The 16,945-nt window shown below is 38.3% G+C and overlaps 1 protein-coding gene across 20 annotated transcripts in view; it reads right to left on the bottom strand.

Annotated features, from left to right (window-relative positions):
- Window positions 1-16,945, bottom strand: part of ADAM22 (ADAM metallopeptidase domain 22) — a 238,382-nt gene that overhangs the window by 194,444 nt on the left and 26,993 nt on the right. For all 20 annotated transcript variants that reach the window (XM_043588768.1, XM_043588769.1, XM_043588773.1 and 17 more), the window contains exon 3: window positions 2,949-3,025. In XM_043588768.1, the coding sequence (XP_043444703.1) occupies window positions 2,949-3,025 (77 nt within the window). The remainder of the gene's footprint in view (window positions 1-2,948; window positions 3,026-16,945) is intronic.

Below are 16,945 nucleotides of genomic sequence, written 5' to 3'. Positions count from 1 at the left end.
GATAGGAAAGAGTCATTGAAACAGAAACGTAGGAATCTGACTTTCCAAATCACACCTATATACAGATGCTCAGCTTTTGGGAGCTAGTCCCAAACACTTAATCTCTGGATCTTTTTTGCTATTTGCCTTCTCCCCAGTTGATAGCCTCCATCCTTTATCTGGTCTTCCCTGTGTCCTGCAAATTCCAGGGAATTCCAATGTCTGGCTTCTAAGTCTATATAGCTTCCCAGCCTGGAATTTAGTATCCATTCTATGCTAAGGAGACACCAAGGAAGGAAATAAATTCCTGCCCTCAAGGTGCTTATACTCTAGTGAGAGGAAGAAGACAATAAACAAAGTAAGTAATTAAAATACAGAATATTAATTCACCATATGACAATGCTGGTGTGGCTAAACTTTGTGATGTGCAAAATATGATGATATCATGTGAGTCAACCTATATACTAAATGGTGATGAATATTATGTTTTAAAAAATGAAGCAGGGGAGCAGTGCCTGAGTGGCTCAGTCAGTTAGGCATCCAACTTCAGGTCATGATTTCATGGTTCATGGGTTCAAGCCTCGTGTCAGACTCTGTACTGACAGCTTAGACCCTGGAACCTGCTTCAAATTCTGTGTCTCCCTCTCTCTCTGCTCCGCTTCTACTCGTACTCTCTCTCTCTCTCAACAATAAACATTAAAATAAAACAAATAAAACAAAACTAAACTAAATTAAATTAAATTAAATTAAATTAAATTAAATTAAAAATGAAGCAGGGGAGAAGAATAGGTAGTAGGCTCGATAAAAGAGTGAGAGCAGAGAGGGTTACAATTTAAAATTGGGCAGGGGCGCCTGGGTGGTTCAGTTGGTTGAGCGTCCGGCTTCAGCTCAGGTCATGATCTCATGGTTTGTGAGTTCAAGCCCCGTGTCAGGCTCTGTGCTGACAGCTCAGAGCCTGGAGCCTGCTTCGGATTCTGGGTCTCCCTCTCTCTCTGCCCATCCCTAACTCGTGTGCGCGCGCTCTCTCTCTCAAAAGTAAATAGCCCCTCCCCCACTCGTGCTCTCTCTCTCTCTCTCTCTCTCTCTCTCTCTCTCAAAAGTAAATAAACATTGGGGTCCCTGGGTGGCTCAGTCGGTTAAGCAGCCGACTTCGGCTCAGGTCATGATCTCGCGGTCCGTGAGCTCGAGCCCCGCGTCGGGCTCTGTGTTGACAGCTCAGAGCCTGGAGCCTGTTTCAGATTCTGTGTCTCCCTCTCTCTCTGACCCTCTCCCATTGATGCTCTGTCTCTCTCTGTCTCAAAAATAAATAAACATTAAAAAAAAAAGTAAATAAACATTAAAAAAAATTTTTTTTTAAATAAAATGGGGCAATCCATTTCCAAGTGGTACACTTATGTGACACCGTTTTTGCTACTTTATCATTATTCTTTTAAGGAGCATGCATTCCTTTACACTGAGTTTTTAAAAACTTTAGAATATGAAAGTTGCCGAAAAAACGCAATAAGTAACTTAAAAATGTAAATTTTAGGGCATTTACATCAAGCAGGAAGATACAAATCATATTAACAGAGTCTTATGCTCTATGAAACTAGGTTAAATACCTGGTATAAAGTGTGGTAGAAAGGCTTTAATTATATATGTTCTAAGACACTGATTTTAAAAACAAGCAACAAACTGTATTTTAATGAGCATAGTAGAAATATAGTTTATGTTACATTTTTAAAAATTTATGTTACATTTTTAAAATGTACATGATCAAAGAACAAACAACTCCCATTAATGGATCACCCAAATAGTCAATCTAACACAATGCTTTTCAGATTTGTTTGTGAACTACAAAAATGTGGGGAGAGAGGAGAAAAACTTACAAGAGGTAGCTATGAGACAGCCTAATTAAAAAATAAACTAGGGGCTCGTGGGTGGCTCAGTCAGTTAAGCATCTGACTCTTGGTTTAGGCTTAGATCATGATCTCCCAGTGTCGTGGGATAGAGCCCAGAGTTTGGGGTATGAGCTAACAGTGTGGAGCCTACTTAGGACTCTCTCTCTCCCTCTCTCTCTCCGCCTCTCCCCTGCTTGTTCTCTCTCTCTCTCTAAAAAAAAAAAAAAAAAACCTAATACACGACTTAAACATTAATATAACACAAATGATATTATCAAAATTTATGATGTTGCAATACATTCCATAAAAACCAGGATCCTAGTAAGACTAATTATTAAGTTAATCCATTGGACATGGCCTGGAATCTAAAAGGAAGACATGAATTCTCCTCCTGAACACTGACTGATCTAGCTCAAGAATCTAACAGTTATACACAGTGCCCATTCCCCAAAAGAAATCTAAACCAGCAATGCTCAACAGAACCGTTTGCCGTGACGGAAATGTTCTGCCTTGTCCAATAAGGGAACCACTAGGCATGGATGGCTATTGAACACTTCAAATGTGGCTAATAAAACTGAAAAACAGAATTTCCAGAATTATATCATATTTACAGAATAATAGCAGGGTACCTACATCTCACAGAAACGGACTCCCAAATCAAAGCATCTAATGCCATTATTAGGAGTCGCACATCATGCAGCCAGTCCTTTGAATCACTGAGCAAAAAAAGTAACTCTTTTCTGCTGTTCTTAAAGAAGATGTGTTAATATCCTAAATATTATTTTCACAATTTACTGCATTCATAGGAACTTAGGTCACATATACTCTTATGCAAAATATTGGAGTAAGTCCTGCCCTCCACTTTACCTTCTCAAATCTGTTACAGCTGTTCAATTTTAAATGAATATCCATTTCCTGTCATTTGTCAGACTTTATAACTTACAGTCAATAGAAAAGTTTTAAATGTAGTATTTAACTGATATGGGAAGATGAAGTAAAATACAGTAAGAAAAGAAAACTTTACAAAAGTTATAAAAGTGGTTTGAATGTATATCTGACAAAAGTGAGTACAGCTCAACAAAGACTTACTGGTTTAGCACGACATCGAGAATAAAGGATGTTCCAAAGGCATCAACCTGGAAGCTTGCCTGGTCAACATGAGTCAACTGCAATATCAAAAAGATAAAAGGTATTTATTATTTAGCCACGGCAATCGGACAATAAGCATTTCTTATGATGATTCAAAAAGGTTTATAACATCATAAATTAGAAAGCCAATTCAACGCAGACATGAAATGAAAAAAACATCAAATCTGCACCTTCTTAGAAGCCAAACATTCACCAGTCTGAAGTAAAATACCACCTAACCTTAGAAGGCAGTGCCCTACCTTTCTGGTTTATCTCAAGTGGCTAACCATTTCATTTCCAAGAAGACTGCACTTCATTCATTTTATTCTGTATTAAATGACTGGCTCCTCTAAAATTAAACTTTGTATGTTAAAAAAGAGATATGGGGGGTGCCTGGGTGACTCAGTCGGTTAAGTGTGACTTCAGCTGAGGTCATGATCTGGCAGGTTCATTCTAGCCCCACATTGCTTCAGATTCTGTCTCCCTCTCTCTCTGCACCCATGTGTGCACTCTCTCTCCCTCTCTTTCTCTTTTTCTGTCAAAAATAAGTAAACATTAAAAAAAAGATAGGAAAAATATGTTCAAGAGTAAAATAATACAGTGAATATGCACTATTTACAAGGGAGATATCTGAATCTCTTAAAAACCTTCTTCATCCTAAATGAAACACACGCTTTAAATAAGTCAGTTCTAATTTACCAAACATTATTTCAGAGAGGTTTCCACATCTTCCTAAGAGCAAAACTGAACCTCTGCTATCTCCTGCAAATACCACCTACGAAAATTTGTTTGGAAAAAAAAAAGTCACTATTTTCTATGCTATTCTAGGAACTCCTAGAGAAAATCACAAGGGACTCTAAACTTAAAAAAAAAATGTAATGTTACCAATAACACTAATATTAACATATTCAATAATCATATGCATTAACTGAAGTAATCAAAACTATTCCATTTGATTCCCCAAATATTAACTGTAGCTATAGCTAAGCAGGACTATGAATTATTTTAATTTTTTGTTTATGTCTGTCTGGTATCCAAAATTTCTAAAATAAACACGTATAATTCCAACAGTGAAAATAAAACAAACGCTATTTTATAGATAAGAACCATCTGAGCAACTGTATTTATGTGGTACGTGAGGCAGATGGTGTTACTGTTCTCGGAGAACGAGCACATCTTAAAAAAAGAACTATCCTAGGATTCTGTGGGGCATAAAGGGCACCTCAATCATCCCTGGGATCTTCACACATAGTAAGCTTCTTGTTGTAGGTGAAAGGAGAAAGCTTAATTGATAATAATAAAGCTTTATGGAAAGAAAGGGTAATCCTTCTATTTTCAAGTATTTGAAAGAAGTGGGGGTAGGGCATTCCAGTTAGTCAGTTGCTAACACACTCCAATCCCCATGAAACCCCAAGAATGAACAACTATTTGAACACCTCTCAGCCTCATTACCTCATTACCATTCATTTTTAACTGCTGGCTCTTCCCAGTTAACACCCAGGCTATCTATCACCAAACTCTGGCTTTTTTTTTTTCTTCTTGTAATTCCTGAAGCCACACCTTACTCTTCATTTCCATATCTGCCATAGATCATATTCTCCCTGATCTAAAATTGACTTTTGGTAAGCCCCAGATTTTCTACTGTATCAAATACAAACTTTCTCCCCCTGGATATCAAGATCCTCCACAGTCTCCTCCCCACCTCCCAGACAATGCCACACAAGTCCCCAAGGACCCACCTGTACTCTATTCATGCACAATTCTCTCTTCTACTCTTTAATTCAACAAGCTGTGTGCATTCCAACTTTTTTTGTGGCTTCATTCATCACTTCTGCAAAGTGCCATGATGAACCAGACCCTTGGATACTGAGTGATCTTCACCAAGGCCATTTCCCAGAAATGGCCCTATCCATCTTTCAAGATGTAGATCAAACTCCTCCTTGTATCAATCCCTGAGGGCTGTCATAACAAAGTGCCACAGACTAGGTGGCTTAAACAACAAAAATTTACTTTCTCAAAGTTCTGGAGGCTGGAACTACAAGATCAAGGTAAAGGCAGATTTGGTTTCTCCTGAGACCTCTCTCCTTGGCTTTTCACTGGATCCTCACATGGCCTTTACTCTGTATGTGCACATGCCTGGTGTCTCTCTATCTCTTCTTTTTTTTATTTGAGAGAGAGAGAGAGAGAGAGAAAGAGAAAGAGAGAAAGAGAGAGAGGAAGGGAAAGAGAGCACGAGCAGGGGAAAGGCGCAGAGGGAGAGGGAGGGAGGGAGGGAGAGAGAATCTCACTCCATGCTGTGCATGGAGCCTGATGCAGGGCTCCATCCTACAACCCTGGGATCATGACCTGAGCTGAAATCAAGCTATGGACGCTCAACCAACTGAGCCACCCAGGTGCCCCCCTCTCTCTCTTCTTGTAAGGACATCAGTCATCCTGTATTTAGGGCCCACCCAAATGACCTCATTTAGTCTTAATTACCTCTTTAAATACCTCATCTCCAAATACAGCCATAGCAGGGGCGAGAGCTTCAACATATGAATTTTGGAGGAAACACAGTTTAGCCTAAACACTCCTCTTCCATGAAGTCTTCCCAACCCTTCCAAGCCTCCTCCCCCTCTCCTCCTCAATACTGTTCAATTTGATATGAGGGCCTCAGTACTGACCAGCATGGGGTACTCAGTAAGTACTTCCTGATTAACTCATTTGAGGGTTTGTTTTATGAGTCACCTGGATACAAAAATGAGCAAAAATTTAACAGCTATAAATTACCTGCTTATAGAAACGCACTCCTTCCATCAAGGTTGTTCTTAATGCCATTAATGTCTTTCCTTTTGTCTAAAAGCTTTCAGAGTTTCCTGAAGTGCTAACAACCATGTTTTGGAACAGGCTGAGCAAAGCTCAGCTTACCAGAATTGATGTCTCAATTAAAACCTCTCTTCCCTCTTCCTTCCATTCTTTCTTGGCATTTACTGTTGTCAACAGGGAAGAGGCCCCATGTTATCCATCATGGCATCATGATTCATTGTAGGGATCAAGATAATATAACCATTCTTTCTTAGCAAGATACTCATTGTTTATATTAATTTCATCTAGTCCCTATGTTTCGTTTTTCCTGTAGCTTCAGTTTATATCTGGCATCTTTATTGATCTCATACATGTCCCAAAGAGAAACACATTACTTAAATTCAAAAGAAAATCTATTGACAGCATGTTTAACTGCTATTTAGTAAAAAGAAAAATTGCATTATTGATAGTAATAGGAACAAGTATATATTACTATTGTTGTAATGTAAGGCAGGCTTGCTTAGACTGTATACAGATTGATTCATTCAACAAACATCTTCTGAGAATCCACCAAGTGTTAGGAACTATTTTGATCTGGTAGACAAGGTAGTGAAGAAAACTGACCATGTTTCTCTGTTACTGGAGCTTGTTTTCAAGTGGAAGGAGAAAGAAAGTAACAAATAAAATGACAGAAAACTAACAATAAAAATAAAATTGGAAAATAAATACACTATTCCCAGATTTAATAAAACAAGGTAAACAGGTGACCAGGATAGATGAGATTCTAGGTGGTCCTGGAAGCCTCTCTGAGGACGTGGCACCTGGGAGACACAAAAGTGACTAAAAGGAATCTATAGCAGATAGAATAATGGCCCTAAAGAGTCCCAAACTCTAGCTCCCGGAACCCATGAACATACTACCATACATGGAAAAAGGGAGCTTGCATATGTGCTTAATTTAAGGATCCTGAGATGGAGAGACTAGCCTGGATTATCCAGGTGGGCCCAATCTAATCACAAGGGTATTTATAAAACCAGAGTCTCAGAAGGGTCAGAGTCAGAGAAGGAGATGTGATCATGGAAACAGAGATGAGAATAAGGTGAGGCAAAAGCCACGTGCCAATGAACATTGGAAGCCCCTAGAAATTGGAAAAAGCAAGAAACATTTCTCCCCTAGTGCCTCCAGAAGGAACATACTCCTGCCAACACCTGCACCTTCGCTTTGTAAGATCCATTCCAGGCTTCTCATCTCTAGAACTTAAGAAAATTAATTTTTGCTGTTTTGTTATATTAATTTTGTGGTAATGTAATGTGTGGTAATGCTGTAACAGCGGCAATACGAAACCAATACAGCATCAATGGCAATGTGCCTGAACATTTAGAAAAGGGGTTCAATAAAGAGTTGATTTCACCAATGGTTCCATGTCACTCTCCTCCATGGCACTCACATTGGAAGGACTGACACCCATGAAGGCATAAGGATCAAACTCCAAACATCAGACTTTCCCAACCAAACCCAACTTGCAGTGGTGACCACAACAGTAAATGTTGTCCCTATATTCTCTGTGACCTTCTATCATTCAGGAACCTGCCTTCTCCATGTTTGTTTAAAAACCAGGCCAAAGAAAAGAAACATGTTTATGTCTTTAGGTTATCTTGGAGAAATAATAAGTTAAGTAGAATTACACTGACTTCATGCCATATTAACAATGCAGCTTCTCAGCCAACACCATCAAAGTGAGACAGAGTGGGTCTCAGAAAGTTAATCTTAGACCCTGCCTTTTTAGTTCAAAGAAAAAGAAAATGTTTGAAACAAGAGAACCCATACAATATCAGGATTTTCCCTTTTTTTTTCAGGAGCGGGTTGGGTAATTCCTAACACACATTGTCAAAGAAAATTTCTAATATTTATTAACTTTAATTTGAATGTAAAAGGTAGTAATTGCTCCCAGAGATATTTTTTAAGTTTATTTATTGATTTTCAGAGAGAGAAAGAGTGCCCGTGAGTGAGAGAGGGTCAGAGAGAGAGGGTGGAGAGAGAATCCCAAGCAGGCTCCACTCAGCGCAGAGCCCGATGCGGGGCTCAAACCCATGAACCGTGAGATCACACCCTGGCGGAAATCAAGAGTCAGACACTCAACCAACTGACCCACCCAGGTGCTCCTGGCTCTCAGGGATGTTTTTAAAATGTAATTTTGCAGAAATGCATTCTTTCAAATTACTACATAAGAATGATTTGTGATTTTAAAAACTATTAATCAAACAGTTCAGTATCATAGAATAATATGGAGAAAACCCTTAAAGCTCATATAATGCAACACCCTTATTTTACAAACAAGGAAAGTGAGGCCAGTGTGGGCAAAGGTCATTTGCAATGTCACGCTACTTGGCGGCAGAGACCATTCCCATCACACTTCATCCTGGCTTCCATTCTGCAGCTTGGAGGTGCTTGCAGGTTTTACTGGGTTCATATGAGTAATCATTTTTTTTTAATGTTTATTTATTTTTGAGACAGAGAGAGACAGAGCATGAATGGGGGAGGGTCAGAGAGAGAGGGAGACACAGAATCCGAAACAGGCTCCAGGCTGTGAGCCATCAGCCCAGAGCCCGACGCGGGGCTCGAACTCACGGACCGTGAGATCATGACCTGAGCCAAAGTCGGACGCTTAACCAACTGAGCCACCCAGGCACCCCATATGAGTAATTATTAAAAAAAAGAGCATTTTGGGGTTCCTGGGTAGCTCAGTTGGTTAAGCGTCTGACTTCAACTCGGGTCGTGATCTTGCGGTTTGTGAGTTGAAGCCCCGCGTCAGGCTCTGTGCTGACGGCTCAGAGCCCAGAGCCTGCTTTGCATTCTTTGTCTCCCTCTCTCTCTGCCCCTCCCCTGCTTGCACTCTGTCTTTCTGTTTCTCTCTTTCAAAGATAAATAAACATCAGGGGCACCTGAGTGGCTCAGTCAGTTAAGCATCCAACTTCAGCTCAGGTCATGATTTCATGGTTTGTGGGATTGAGCCCCGTGTCGGGCTCTGTGCTGACAGCTCGGAGCCTGGAGCCTCCTTCGTATTCTGTGTCTCCTCCTCTCTCTGCCCCTCCCATGCTCATGTTCTGTCTCTCTGAGTCTCTCAATAAATAAATGTTAAAATTTTTTTTAAATACAAAAGGAGCATTTTTAGAGCCATTAAAATGCTCTAATGAGCTTTTTTAATATATATGAAAAGAAAACTTAAATAATGAAAAGCAGTGTTTAGAACTTTTTCATCAGAACAGTCAATAATGTTACCACATCTGACACAGAGCACATGTTCTGAGGCCAATTTGATTACAACCTACGAAATTAAGAATTAGTTTAAAGTAGGTATCTCTTAAGGAAAAAAAAATTACATAGGTATGGTAAATTGTGTGAGCGTATGTGTGTGTTTTCAGGACTGAGAGAAGTAGTGAGGCAGACATTTATAGAAGCTGTGAAACAAAAGATTAAGGGGAAAACATGCAAAGATATAAAATAACTATCCAGATGGCAAGAAAACTTCATAAATCAATAAAATTACATAAGGATAATTTTAATTTCAAATTTCAAAAATGAATCACAGAATTTTAGGACCAGAAGAACCTGATATAAATTTCCAGATTGAGGCCTATTTATTATTCATGGCTAAGAGCTGAAATTTAAATACGAAGTTAACATAGCCCCATGCTCCTGTGCATTTTGCCTCTTGGCAGCCTTTTTCTCCTGATATCTTCTGGAGCCAATGAACCAGGGCCAACCTACATAACCCAAAGATCAAATAAATACAAAGGAACTTTTGAAGACTGCTTTATTCATAACCCTTTTTGAAAGCTAAGTTGATGCTAAAACTTTCATGGTAGAATTGGAACTCTGACACAAAGAGAAAGACAAGGTAGTCTGGGTGTTTAATTAAGCCCAACTTGAATGAATCAATGAATACCAATGGGTGGGAATATTCCCAATCAAATGGCATTGTGCAGCACAATAACTGTGAAAGTAATGAACATTATTAAAAAGAAGTCTTTAATGCAAGTAACAGAATCTCTGGCTTTTCTGCATCCTACATACTTCTTTGCCATTTGATTGCTTCAACTGAGTTTTTTGTTTTTTTTTTTTTAATTTTTTTTTTCAACGTTTATTTATTTTTGGGACAGAGAGAGACAGAGCATGAACGGGGGAGGGGCAGAGAGAGAGGGAGACACAGAATCAGAAACAGGCTCCAGGCTCTGAGCCATCAGCCCTGAGCCTGACGCGGGGCTCGAACTCCCGGACCGCGAGATCATGACCTGGCTGAAGTCAGACGCTTAACCGACTGCGCCACCCAGGCGCCCCTCAACTGAGTTTTTAAAAAAATGCAAGTGTAATTCCTGGCATCTAATACACCTTGAGCTCAGTAAAAAACAAAATACCAATAATCACTTGCATATATTATCCTTTTCTTCTACAACAGAAAAGGCCAATTGAAAAATGACCATCATTTCACTGTAGTTACTCCATTGCCTTGCATGGACTTTGGACAAAACAGCTCAAAGAGACACATCTAGTAACCTTAAGATTCTTCATTCTACAATTTGTTGTGGCCACATGAACAAGATAGTTTTCCCCTGGCTAGTTAGTTAAGATATGGAAATAATTTTATGAAGTAGAATTCTGTGAGGAAATAACATGAGTAAGCCTAAAGTGTAGCCAATTCCCATGATCTTGCCCTCCAGATGAACTTGCTCTCCAACTCAAATGCCTGTCCTTGCACTGACTTTTTTTGACATGAAAATTTTTACAATCAATGTAAACATGTTCAATTGATGTGACATACCCTTGTTTTGAGATGGATGACCCAAGGACAGATATGATGCCATAGAAATCTCTGCACCTAGAGTACCTCTAGGTGAAGCTGTATATACCACACACACACGCACGCACATACGCACACACATACACACACACACACAAACTTTATAAACAAGGCTTTCTTTAGATGAGTTTTTGAGAGGCATTCTCTGAATTTACCTTGCTGAAGTGTCCAGTTCTGGTGGCACTGAACACCCTAAAGTCTGTGATTCCCTGGCAGCCACAGGCCCTTGTCTCCAGTGGCCCCTCTGCTCCGATAAACTGGAAGCACAGAGACTATGCTGACACAGACACCAGCTCGATTTTCCCATCTCCATTCAGGAAGTCAGGCAGCCTCATTACCTATTTATGCTCCAGCTATCTTCTGATACATCAGTCTCTCCATCATTTTGGCCATTAACTGCCCATTACTAGGCATTCACTTAAGGTCTGAACAAGAGACGCTTATTCGTATAATTTTGAAGTCAAAGCAGATCTTTAAGATCTTTAGTAGCCAAAGAACAATATAATATGTAGTCATATTGAGCTGTAATTAAATCTGAGTGCAAGAAACCCCAATGTTTGGATGCAACAAATTCAGCAGACAAAATGAGCAGACAAAAGATGAATCAGTCTTGAAAAATGGATACTCTTCCTGAATGAAAAAGGCTTGGGAGAAAGATGACAGGGCTTCCAGGCCCCACTAGTGACTTGATATTTGATTTAAGAGTGGAGTTATGAAAACTTTCTATACTTCATCTTGCTTCTCCCCAAATGTGAAAGGGTATTAATTATAGAATGCTGTGAGAAAAATGCTTTAAAATTTTTGTTTATGGACAAAGTATATAAAAGCTGGTTACAAAGAATAATCTAACTACTGAAAGCTAAACAAAAGACAGGTGGAAAAAAAAAAAAGCAGAGGAGGGAAAATGAGTAGGTAGTTAAGCTATGACGTTATCAAATGAGTAAGTAGTGAGTTCAGCTCTAAATCAGATCATTTGAAAAGCAGCCTTGGAGAGAAGGGTTGTGTCTGCCAGCTGGGTCACACTCTCTCCTGGAGGCAACATCGGAAAAAGGCCAAGTCCAAAGAATAAACTTAAGAATGGTGAATTCATCACATCAAGATTCACTTCACTCAGTTCTGGTATGTCAATGGACTTTTGTCTGCTTGCTTGCTTAATTTCATCTTCTTTACAAAGACATTAGAAATGTCTGAGAGTTATGTCTCATTTCCACTAAAAGGCCAGCTCCAAGCGTCCAAAGAAAGCAGAATCAGAAGTAACACTGAACAAAATCCCATGATGAATACCCAGAACATAAGAATTCCATAACATTTCCTTTGAGAAACAAATTCTCATGGGATAAAAAGGGTTTTTCTCTCCTAGAACTAAAGACTGTAACTAAACATAACTCCAGAGGGCTTTCTGCTCACACAAAAACATAAAAACATAAACTTATACATACATATACTAAACTTTAAAAGGACCAGATTCCTCATTTGCCAACATATCTCAACTGTCCAAAAGTTTTCCAAGAACATAGTGAAGAAATAATCAAGTAAAATATCACAAGAACAAAGCTCCTGCTTTAGAGAAGAAAAAAAAAAAAAAAAGACAGTAAGTCTCTAATGACAAAGATATTAGAAAGATGCTTTTTTTTTTTTTCCACAGAAACTTGGCAGGCCAGAAAGGAGTTGCGGGATATATTCAGTGTGCTAAATCAGAAAAATATGCAACCAAGAATTCTTTATCCAGCAATGCTGTCATTCAAAATAGAAGGAGAGATAAAAAGTTTCCCAGACAAACAAAAATTAAAGGAGTTTGTGACCACTAAACCAGCCTTGCAGGAAATTTTAAGGGGAACTTTCTAAGGGGAGAAAAGATGAAAATATATATATATATATATATATATATATATATATATATATATATATATACCAAAATCAACAAAAGATTAGAAAGGACCAGAGAACATCACCAGAAACTCCAACTCCACAAGCATCATAATGGCAATAAATTCTTATCTTTTAGTGCTCACTCTAAACGTCAATGGACTCAATGCTCCAATCAAAAGGGTAACAGAATGGATAAGAAAACAAGATCCGTCTATATGCTGTTTACAAGAGACCCACTTTAGACCTAAAGACACCTTCAGATTGAAAATAATGGGATGGAGAACCATCTATCACGCTAATGGTCAACAAAAGAAAGCTGGAGTAGCTATACTTATATCAGACAATCTAGACTTTAAAATAAACACTGTATCAAGAGATGCAGAAGGGCATTATATCATAATCAGTGGGTCTATAGACCAAGAAGACCTAACAATTGTAAACATTTATGCACCAAATGTGAGAGCACCAAAATATATAAACCAATTAATCACAAACATAAGGAAACTAACTCATCAATAGTAATACCATAATAGGAGACTTCAACACCCCACTCACAGCAATGGACACATAATCTAATCAAAAAATCAACAAAAAAACAATGGCTTTAAATGACACACTGGACCAGATCTATATGCTGTTTACAAGAGACTCACTTTAGACCTAAAGACACCTTCAGATTGAAAATAATGGGATGGAGAACCATCTATCATGCTAATGGTCAACAAAAGAAAGCTGGAGTAGCTATACTTAGATAACAGATATATTCAGAACATTTCATCCTAAAGCAGCAGAATATACATTCTTCTCCAGTGCACATGGAATGTTCTCCAGAATAGACCATATACTGGGACACAAATCAGCCCTCAGGAAGTACAAAAAGATCAAGGTCATAGTGTGCATATTTTCAGACCACAACGCTATGAAACTCGAAATCAACCACAAGAAAAAATTTGGAAAGGTAACAAATACTTGGAGACTGAAGAACATCCTACTAAAGAATGAATGGGCTAACGAAGCAGTTAAAGGGGAAACTAAAAAGTATATGGAAGTCAATGAAAATGATAACACCACAACCCAAAACCTCTGGGACGCAGCAAATGCAGTCATAAGAGGAAAGTATATAGCAATCCAGGCCTTCCTAAAGAAGGCAGAAATATCTCAGATACACAACCTAACCTTACACCTTAAGGAGCTGGAAAAGGAACAGCAAATAAAACCTAAAACCAGCAGAAGACAGGAAATAATAAAGATTAGAGCAGAAATGAATGCTATCGAAACCAAAAAAACAGCAGAACAGATCAATGAAACCAGAAGCTGGTTCTTCGACAATATTAACAAAATTGATAAACCACTAGTCGGTTTGAGCAAAATGACAAAGGAAAGGACCCAAATAAGTAAAATCAAGAATGAAAGAAGAGAGATCACAACCAACACAACAGAAATAAAAACAATAATAAGAGAATATTATGAGCAATTATATGTCAATAAAATGGGTAATCTTGAAGAAATGGACAAATTCCTAGAAACATATACACTATCAAACTGAAACAGGAAGAAAAAGAAAATTTGAACAGACCCATAACCAGTAAGGAAATCGAATTAGTAATCAAAAATCTGCCAAAAAAAAAGAGTCCAGGGCCAGATGGCTTTCCAGGGGTTCTACAAAACATTTAAGGAAGAATTAACACTTATTCTCTTGAAACTGTTCCAAAAAATAGAAATGGAAGGAAAACTTCCAAACTCTTTGTATGAAGACAGCATTACCCTGATTCTAAAACCGGACAGAGACCCACTAAAAAGGAGAACTATAGACCAATTTCCCTGATGAACATGGATGCAAAAATCCTTAACAAGATATTAGCCAACTGGATGCAACAATACATTAAAAAAATTACTCACCACGATCAAGCGGGATTTATACCTGGGATACAGGGCTGTTTCAATATCCACAAAACAATTAACGTGATTCATCACATCAATAAAAGAAAGGACAAGAACCATATGATCCTCTCAACTGATGCAGAGAAAACATTTGACAAAATACAGCATCCTTTCTTGATAAAAACCCTCAAGAAAGTAGTGATAGAAGGAGCATACCTCAAGATCATAAAACCCATATATGAATGACCCAACACTAATATAATCCTCAGTGAGAAAAAGCAGAGAGCTTCCCCCCTAAGGTCAGGAACAAGACAGGGATGTCCACTGTCACCACTGTTATTCAACATAGTACTGGAAGTCTTAGCCCCTACAATCAGACAACACAAAGAAATAAAAGGCATCCAAATCGGCCAGGAGGAGGTCAAACTTTCCCTCTTCACAGATGACACAATACTCTATATGGAAAACCCAAAGGATTCCACCAAAATACTGCTAGAATTGATTCATGAATTCAGCAAAGTTGCAGGATATAAAATCAATGCACAGAAATCAGTTGCATTCCTATACACCAACAATGAAGTGACAGAGAAATCAAGAAATCGATCCCGTTTACAGTTGCACACAAAAACATAAAATACCTAGGAATAAATCTAACCAAAGAGGTGAAAAATCTACACACTGAAAACTATAGAAAGCTTATGAAAGAAATTGAAGAAGACACAAAAAAAGATTCCATGCTCCTGGATAGGAAGAACAAATATTTTTAAAATGTCAATACTACCCAAAGCAATCTACATATTCAATGCAATCCCTATCAAAGTAACACCAGCATTCTTCACAGAGTTAGAACAAATAACCCTAAAATTGGTATGGAACCAGAAAAGACCCTGAATAGCCAAAGCAATCTTGAAAACTAAAACCAAAGCAGGAGGCATCACAATCCCAGACTTCAAACTATACTACAAAGCTATAAACATCAAGACAGTATGGTACTGGCACAAGAACAGACACTCAGATCAATGAAACAGAACAGAGAACCCAGAAATGGACCCACAAACGTATGGCCAACTAATCTTTGACAAAGCAGAAAAGAATATCCAATGGAATAAAGACAGTCTCTTCAGCAAGTGGTGCTGGGAAAACTGGACAGGAACATGCAGAAAAATGAATTTGGACCACTTTCTTACACCATACACAAAAATAAACTCAAAATGGATGAAAGACCTCAATGTAAGACAGGAAGCCATCAAAATCTTTGAGGAGAAAGCAGGCAAAAACCTCTTTGATCTTGGCCGCAGCAACTTCTTACTCAATAGGTCTCCAGAGGCAAGGGAAACAAAAGCAAAAATGAACTACTGGGACTTCATCAAAATAAAAAGCTTTTGCACAGTGAAGGAAACAAACAGCAAAACTAAAAGGAAACTGACAGAATAGGAGAAGCTATTTGCAAATGACATATCAGATAAAGGATTAGTATCCAAAATCTATAAAGAACTTATCAAACTCAATACCCAAAAACAAATAATCCAGTGAGGAAATGGGCAAAAGACATGAATAGACACATCTCCAAGGAAGACATCCAGATGGCCAACTGACACATGAAAAAATGCTCAACATCACTCATCATCAGGGAAATACAAATGAAAACCACAATGAGATACCACCTTACACCTGTCAGAATGGTTAACATTAACAACTCAGGCAACAACAGATGTTGGCAAGGATGAGGAGAAAAAGGATCTCGTTTGCATTGTTCTTGGGAATGCAAGCTGGTGCAGCCACTCTGGAAAACAGAATGCAGGTTCCTCAAAAAACTAAAAAGAGAACTACCCCACAACCCAGCAATTGCACTACTAGGCATTTATCCACAGGATATAGGTATGCTGTTTTGAAGGGACACATGCACCCCCATGTTTATAGCAGCACTATCAACAATAGCCAAAGTAAGGAAAGAGCCCAAATGTCCATCGATGGATGAATGGATAAAGAAGATGTGGTATATATATACAATGGAGTATTACTCAGCGATCAAAAAGAATGAAATCTTGCCATTTGCAACTACGTGGATGGAACCGGAGGGTATTATGCTAAGTGAAATTAGAGAAAGACAATCATATGACTTCACTCATATGACGACATTAAGAGACAAAACAGATGAACATAAGGGAAGGGAAACAAAAATAATATAAAAACAGGGAGGGGACAAAACAGAAGAGACTCATAAATATGGAGAACAAACTGAGGGTTGCTGGAGGGGTTGTGGGAGGGGGGATGGGCTAAATGGGTAAGGGGCATTAAGGAATCTACTCCTAAAATCATTGTTTCACTATATGCTAACTAATTTGGATGTAAATTTTTAAAAATTAATTAATTAATTAAAAAATTTAAAAAATTTTTTCAATATTGGTCACTCTGATATATACCTGATACTTGTAGGCTATTGTATGTCAATTATACCTCAATAAAAAATTATTTTTCAATTAAAAAAAAAAAGATGTTTTTTCACCTGTAACTTAACAGTCACCCACCAAGGGCTTTCTTTATTAGGACACCAAATGAGAGAATT

The sequence above is a fragment of the Prionailurus bengalensis genome, chromosome A2 (genome assembly GCF_016509475.1).
Source record: "Prionailurus bengalensis isolate Pbe53 chromosome A2, Fcat_Pben_1.1_paternal_pri, whole genome shotgun sequence".
Lineage (NCBI taxonomy): Eukaryota > Metazoa > Chordata > Mammalia > Carnivora > Felidae > Prionailurus > Prionailurus bengalensis.
Note: the sequence above shows the minus strand (reverse complement) of the source record. Positions and strands in the feature narration are given on the sequence as shown.